This window comes from Cariama cristata, unplaced genomic scaffold (genome assembly GCF_000690535.1).
Source record: "Cariama cristata isolate BGI_N322 unplaced genomic scaffold, ASM69053v1 scaffold24614, whole genome shotgun sequence".
NCBI classification, from domain to species: domain Eukaryota; kingdom Metazoa; phylum Chordata; class Aves; order Cariamiformes; family Cariamidae; genus Cariama; species Cariama cristata.
Genome location: NW_009613828.1, coordinates 1 through 7,323, shown reverse-complemented (window position 1 = coordinate 7,323; position 7,323 = coordinate 1). Strand labels below are relative to the sequence as shown.

The following is a 7,323-nucleotide window of genomic DNA, read 5'->3' as shown; positions in this document are numbered from 1 at the left end:
GCAGTGGCGTTCCGTACTCTCCCTGTGGCTGGGCAGCTGCAGGGTTATGCCTTCGTGGTGTCCATCGGACACCACTCTTGGATGCGCTTGTACTTCCTGAGCGGTTTTGACCGTATCCACTGGGCTGCAGGTCTGCACTGACGCTGACGCATCTTCAGAGAGGCAGCACACAGAAACCTTTCAGTGCTGTTATTGTACATATCTATGGAAGTCCGGGGTGTTTGATCTGTCCTCACTTGCTAATGCGTAGCCCTTGACTGCTGACAGCAGCCCCTCCTGCTCCTGGCTGTGCTGGGGGCCATGGCTGTCTGTGCCTGCCTGGGCTGGTTTGTTGAAGGTGTTGGCTACCATGGGCAGCCTCGGGGTGCATGGGCCCTGCCCCTCTCCAGGCTGCTGGGGGTGCTGCCCCCAAGAGCTCGAGAGGGCCTCGGACTGCAAGGGAGGTGCAGCAGAGGTGTGTGCTCTGGGGCAGCACCTGGAGGGAGTTCAGGCAGCATCTGCCAGGATGGGTGTCTCAGGGCTGGGGCTGGTGCCTGCAAGGCAAACTCAGGTCCCGCAGCGTTGCCCAGCTGGGCCCGGGGCACATGAGGGTGCCATGTGGGTCCTGGCACTTCCTGGGGCAGGGCCTGAGCTCTGCCGACAGGAGGGGAGGGCTGGGGTGCCCTATCTGCCCCTTGGTGGGGTCGTCAGGAGCATCGCCTCTTCCTAGGGCTGTGGCAGGGCTGGGTCCTGTAGGGGCTTCTCCCTGCGGTGGCCTGTGTGCCCTGAGATGGGCAGGCCACGAGGCCCTTCCATCCAGTGGGTGCTGGGGTCTGACTGGCATCTCTCCCTGCAGGCCTACAACATCCACGTGAATGGGGTGTTGCACTGCCGAGTGCGTTACAGCCAGCTCCTGGGGCTGCACGAGCAGGTAGGGCGCTGTCCCCAGTGGTGGTGGGAGCTGCTGCTGACGGCCCCCCTCCCACGGGGCAGTGCGGTGTTGCGTGCTGAGCTCCTGGCGGGTAGGGTGCTGGGCCCTGCGGGCTGCTGTCAGGTGCTGCAGGAAGGCACTGCGTGCTGCTGGAGAGCCGCAGCATCGGGCGCTGTGCTGGCTGCGGGCAGGCATGTGCTGCCCACTGGCATCTCTTCCTTGGCATCGGGTGCAGGCCTCTGTCCTGCTGTGTGACATCCCGGCTGGGTTCTTGCAAAGTGCTGGCTGTCCATTTGGATGAGGAGCACTGGCAAGCTCTCCGCTCCCCTTGCCAGGGCCCTGGAAATCAGCTGGCGTGGGGGGTCAGAGCAGCCACCATCTCTCTGGGGGCTCTTGCAGCACTCTGCTCTCTTCCCAGTTAAGGAAAGAGTATGGCGCTAATGTGGTCCCAGCCTTTCCCCCAAAGAAGATCTTCACACTCACCCCAGCAGAGGTAGAGCAGCGACGGGAACAGCTGGAGAAATACATGCAGGCTGGTAAGCTGGGTCTGTCCTGTGCTGCTGCTCAGGGCTGGCTGCCCTCTACTCTGTTGCTCAGGGCACTGGGGCACTGCCCGCATCTTCCTCCCCACACTGCTCCGTTTGCTGTGGCCCATCTTGATACTTCCAGTCTTGCTCAGGCATTAGCTGCCCTTGCCTACTGGACGCCAGCTCCTCCATCCCAGCCCCTTCCCCTTCCCTGTGCTGGCAGAGGCGGAGACCTGCTGGTGCCTCCACCTGTGGGGAATCCATGGCTGCCCGTGTGCGTGCCCTGCACACAGTGCATGCTTAGTCTGGGTGCAAACTCTGAGGGGCCGCAGAGTGGATGGGCGTTGGCATGGGACCCCACACAATGCCTGACTCCTTGCTCGTCTTCCACCCCCAGTGCGGCAGGACCCGACGCTGGGAGGCAGTGAGACCTTCAACAGCTTCCTGCGCAAGGCCCAGCAGGTGAGGGGGCAGGAGCTGCTGGATGTGGTGGGCTGCTGGGGCAGCCTCTGTGGGGGTGAGTGCCGGCCGCCGGGGCTGGACAGTGCGTGCCAGGGCCCTCAGACCGCAGGGCAGTCTGAGCGACGTGAGGGTGGTCGGCGGTGGACGGGCCAGGGTGCCAATCCTGTTTCTCTGTCCAGGAGACACAGCAGATACCCACAGAGGAGGTGGTGCTGGAAGTGCTGCTCTCCAACGGCCAGAAGGTCAAGGTCACCATCCTTACCTCGGACCAGACGGAGGATGTCCTTGAGGTGCCAAAGCTCTTGTGCTCGGCAGGACCAGCTCCTTCTGCTGAGTTCTGTGGTTTCCCACATGTGCACGTGCAGGAGTTCCCTCAGCCTGGCAGCCCCCTGGCCCTCCCTGCCATGTCCCTGCCCCAGAGCAGGGTTGTCCCGGGGGGCTGAAAAGCAGTGGAGCTGGAAAGGGTGTGCCGATATGCTCGTGCCCCTCTCTCGGCCCAGACTGATGTCAGGAGGCCCCAGGTGCTTCATGGTGTCAGTGATCCCCTGGGCCCCACTTGTCCACTTCCCCCCGTGCCCTGGCCCCCAGCGCAGCAGAGATGCTGCCTTCCTGCTGTTGGGAGGCTCCAGAACGCGCACAGGCTGGATCCTGCTGCGGGGTAAGGATGTAGAAGTGCTGCCTCTCTGCGGGAAGTGGTGACCTCCTGCTCTTGCTCCCAGGCTGTGGCCTCCAAGCTGGATCTGCCAGATGACTTGGTTGGCTACTTCAGCCTCTTCCTAGTGAGAGAGACCAAGGACGGAGCTTTCTCCTGTGAGTAGAGCACACTGGAGCCCCACGAGGGCTGTGGTGGGACATCTGCCCTGTGCCCTGCCCCGGGCGAGAGCTGTGTCCTCGAACCAGATGGCCCTGCCCTGGGTGGGTGGGATCCAGTGGGCTCCCCCAGGGTGGCAGGGGTCCGATGGGCTCCTGCTGCCCTGAGCCACTGCTGAGCTGCTGTTTCCCCGTAGTTGTGCGGAAGCTGCAGGAATTTGAGCTGCCGTACGTGTCCGTCACCAGCCTGCACAACCCCGAGTTCAGGATCATCTTGCGCAAGAGGTGAGCAGCGGGGCTGGAGGGGCAGTGGGGTGGTGTCCGGGGCTCCCTGCTCTGCAGAGGGACCGCTGCCCTCCAGCTATCGCTGTGCACGGGGTGCTTTGCCCCCAGGAACACACCTGGGTGTCCCCAGCCATGACACAAGGGCCCAGGCTGCCCTGCTGGGCTTGGCCCCTGTTTCTGCTTTCCCAGACATGGCTCTTCCTGCCTCTGGCAGTTGCTTGAGAGGGGGAGTGGGCCATGGCAACTGATGGCTACCAGAGGAGCTGGCCAGAGAACCAGCCTGGTGCCTTGTCCCAGAGTGGGGGGTGTTTTTCTCCCCATTGCTGTTAGGAGCTGGGGAATAGGTTGACCCATGTGGTTCCCTCCTAGCTACTGGGACTCCTCCTATGATGACGACGTAATGGAGCATCGTGTGGGATTGAACTTGCTGTATGCGCAGGTGAGGGTTGGTGCGGCCCAGCCAGGTGAGGAGGGGCACCGCACCCCTCAGCTACAGCTGTGCGGGGTCTCAGGTGGCTCTTGGCCCAGCTGCTCAACAGCTTCTGCCTCTTGGTAGACGGTGTCGGACATTGAGCATGGATGGATCCTTGTCAACAAGGAACAGCACCGGCAGCTGAAGTCCCTGCAGGAAAAAGTCTCCAAGAAGGAGGTAGGGGAGGGCAGGATGCTGTGACTGGAGCAGTCCCAGCACCGGGCTTGCACCACTCCCCTGTGAACGCGTGGTGCTGAGTTTGTTGCCTGTTCCTGGCCTGGGAGGTGCGGCGGGAGAGTGGCTGGCTGTGCTGAGCTTCTCTGGGTCTGCCCGCAGTTCATCCGCCTGGCACAGACCCTGAAGTACTATGGCTATCTCAAGTTCGACCCCTGCGTCACTGACTTCCCTGAGAAGGGATGCCACGTCGTCGTCAGTGCTGGCAACAACGAGCTCAACTTCCAGGTGCGGCTGCCGAGTGAGCAGATCAAGGAAGGCAGCTTCAAGGTCACACGCATGCGGTGCTGGCGGGTCACATCCTCGGTGAGTGCCACTTCCCTGTGGCATCTGGGGGAGCAGGAAGGGCTCCGTGGGGTCTGGTGGGATGGTCTGGCAGCTCTCTCCCCAGGAAAGGTGCTGGCTGTGTTGCCCTGCTTCCAGCCCAGCAGGCCTGGGGAGGGTCTGAGTCGTGCGTTGGGGCCGAGGGGGTCATCGGTGTGAGGATATTTGAGGGGCCTGCTGCTGTGAGGAGACCTGATGGTGGTGGAAGGCCAGTGAGAGCTGGACAGGGTGTCCAGCACCCAGCTGGGGGCTGCCCTCTGTCAGCACATCAGCCTGGAAAGCTGGCTGCTGTCCCTCTGGAGGCTCCCAGCCTCAGCATGTGCCCTTGCAGGTGCCGATGAGCAATGGTCCTTCTGGGAGCAGCCCAGGGAAGTCTGAGGTGAAGCTGGAGTTGGCTTTTGAGTACCTAATGAGCAAGGACCGGCTGCAGTGGGGTACCATCACCAGTCCACAGGTAGGGCTGCCTGCGTGCCAGGCCGGCGGTGGGCAAGGACGGGAGCGAGGGGGTGGCTGAGGGAGAGGGCTGGTCTGGGCTCGGTGTGGTGGGTTGGCAAGGCCGTGGGGTGCATGGAGCCTTGTGACACCTCTCCCTTGCAGGCCATCATGCTGAGCATCTGCCTGCAATCTATGGTGGATGAGCTGATGGTGAAAAAGTCTGGAGGCAGCATCCGCAAGGTGAGGGTTGGGGCTGGATGATGTCTCTGGGGTGGGATCCCATCCTGCTCCTGTGACTCCCTGGGGTCTAGGCTGGGCCCTGCTTGCTCTCCTCAGGATGGGGCCAGCTGAAGGATCCCCAGGGGCCAGCTTAACCTCTGGAGCTGCCTGTGGGGACCCTGCGGCTGAGCTGAGTTCCTCCCCTGCAGATGTTTCGCCGGCGGGTGAACGGGGCCCTGCGGCGCTCAGCCAGCCCGCAAGCTCTGAAATCGCCCCCACTGCTGGTGAGTGGGACCCTGCAGCCCTGGTAGGGGAGACAAGCACAACCATGGGCTTCACTGTGTGTCAGGTGCCAGAGCCCACCGCCCCGAGAGGTGCCACTGTCCCCTTGGCAGAGCTGGGGCAAGCCCAGAGGACAGCAGGGCTGCACTGCCCCACACTCCTGTAGCCCTGGAAAGAGAAAGAGGTCCTGGACCCATCTCCAGGAGCCAGACGCCCTGGCGGAGAGAAGGGAGGGTGGCCTGGCCTTGTCCCAGGAAGGCAAGTGGTGGCCGAGGGCAGGGAAGCAGTGGGTCGTGGGAAGGGTGGGTGGCGTGTCCCACCACGTCAGCACTGCCTGACTGTGCTGTCCCCACAGGACTCGCCTGATGCCTCCCGGGAGCCAGTGGCCAAACTCTCGGTGAGTTGTGTGCAGGCACGCTGGCGCTGTCATCCTCCGACTGAGCCGGCGGGGGGGGGCAGGGAGTGGGGGTCTTCCCTAACATCTCCCCTCACATCTCCCCTCTCTACAGAGCAAGCTCACCTCTGTCAGCCTGCGAGGGATCAGCCACTCCAGCTCTGCTAACGATGTGGGCGCTAATGAATTCCATGGCAATTATGCCTTTGAGGGCATTGGTGATGAAGATCTGTAGTGCCCCACCTTCCTAGGCCAGCACGGCCCAAGGGCCTTCGCTGAGGAATGTACGACCTGCAGACAGGTTGCAATCAACGTGCCTCTCACCTGCTATGTCCACCTTCCCCTGCTCCCCTGGGCTGGGGAGCTCACCCCCAGCCCACCGTTGCCTTCGGGGTGGGGGCAGCTGAACTCCTCCTGCTGCTGGCTCCAGCTGGGAGAAGGCTTGTTCCCAGGGCGGCAGCAGCCCAACCCGAGCAGCGTGCCCAGGCCGAGCCCTGGAGCAGTGTCACGGAGCCTGGCCCAGCACGGGGGGCGGGGCTGCCCCTTCCCCAGCTGGGAGGGCCTGGCCTGAGCGCCAGCTGTGCAGAAGGGCAGCTGCCCCGGGTGGCTGGGGTAGCAGCTTGGCGGCACCGAGTAGCCCTCGTGAGACTCCATAATGCCAAATTAGCATTTAGGTTTCTGCTCAGAGACAGACTGCAGTAAACTGTCTCCAGGGGGCTCTGTGCAGAGCCCCCTCTCTAACCTGCTCATAGACTCCAGCGTAATCTAGGCTTGTAACCACGTATCTCCTGCTGCTCAGAGCGACCAGAGCATTAATGGACAGTAACCGATGTTTACACACTGCAATGATGATTAAAATGGATCTTGATTGGTACTGGCCTGTCTGTTGGGGGGTGGGCACTGACCCTCCCCTCCCTGCACACCTTGCCAGCCCTGCGCTGTCCTCTCCTGAAGCAGAACAAGGTCCCCAGGGAGAATAGCAGATAACAAAACTGACTGTTTAATGCTTTTATACACAATATAAATTACACTGACCGGCATGGCCACAGCCATGGAACCAGTCCTGTTCCCCCCTCCCCCCTTTTTCCCAAACTCCGGCAGAGGAAGGCTCCCACAGGCAGGAACAGGCAGGTACCACCCCCGGGGGTCCCTCGGGGCACGGCACCGCCGCTGCTGGGACAGGCACCCAAGCCGCCAGTTGTGGCTTCGCCCTGCCTGGGCAGAATAGGGCTGCTGGAGACCCCGGTCCATGCACAGGCCCTGCGTAAGGCAGCCCTGAGCCCCTGTGGAGCCTGCTGCCCATCCCTCCCCCAGGGAGGGCAGGAGCTGCAGCTGGCATGCCCCAGGGCTGAGGCACCCCAGGCCCGACGCAGGGCTGGGCACCCCTGCAGCCAGGCTAAGTGCTGTCTCAGGGCACGGCTGTGCCCACGGCTGGAGGGGCCAGAAGGGCTTTGGCATTGCGTGGATTTACCCAGCTCTCAGCTGTGTGGCCGTGGATCTTCTGGTGGCGCTTGTAGTTGTCCCAGTGGCCAGTGGTGTAGGGGCAGTCCCGGCACTGGAAGGGCTTCTCGCCTGTGTGCCGCAGCATGTGCCGCTTCAGGTTCATGCTCTGGTTGCAGCTGTAGCTGCAGAGGCTGCACTGGAAGGGCTTGTCGCCTGAGTGGATGCGCCCATGACGCTTGAGGTTGGCCAAGTTGCCGCAGGCGTAGTCACAGAGCTGGCACTTGTAGGGCTTCTCGCCTGTGTGTACTCGCTGGTGCCGCTTCAGGTTGTCAAGGTGGGCGGAGGCATAGGGGCAGAGCGGGCAGGCGAATGGCTTCTCCCCACTGTGCGTCTTCATGTGCCGTGCCAAGTGGTTGGGGTAGTGGGTGACGAAAGGGCAGAGACTGCAGGCAAAGCCTTTCTCCCCAGTGCCCTTGCGGGGGCTGGCGCCCGGCTCGGTGCCCAGCACCGCCAGGCTGCAGCGCCC

General features: G+C 62.9%; 2 protein-coding genes across 2 annotated transcripts; one reads left to right on the top strand and one right to left on the bottom strand.

Annotated features, from left to right (window-relative positions):
• The first annotated feature begins 769 nt into the window (after nucleotides 1–769).
• Nucleotides 770–5,788, top strand: SNX17 (sorting nexin 17). The gene is made up of 14 exons (XM_009699182.1): nucleotides 770–910; nucleotides 1,329–1,446; nucleotides 1,835–1,899; nucleotides 2,079–2,189; nucleotides 2,619–2,709; nucleotides 2,907–2,994; nucleotides 3,364–3,433; nucleotides 3,551–3,643; nucleotides 3,803–4,006; nucleotides 4,356–4,478; nucleotides 4,622–4,699; nucleotides 4,888–4,962; nucleotides 5,316–5,357; nucleotides 5,470–5,788. Exons 1-14 carry the CDS (start codon nucleotides 770–772, stop codon nucleotides 5,587–5,589), a joined length of 1,419 nt encoding a protein of 472 aa, XP_009697484.1. The 3' UTR covers nucleotides 5,590–5,788.
• Nucleotides 5,789–6,580: 792 nt separating this feature from the next.
• On the bottom strand, nucleotides 6,581–7,317 carry LOC104160923 (zinc finger protein 513-like). The gene has a single exon (XM_009699181.1). It carries the CDS (start codon nucleotides 7,192–7,194, stop codon nucleotides 6,763–6,765), a length of 432 nt encoding a protein of 143 aa, XP_009697483.1. The 5' UTR covers nucleotides 7,195–7,317; the 3' UTR covers nucleotides 6,581–6,762.
• Between the last annotated feature and the right edge of the window lie 6 nt (nucleotides 7,318–7,323).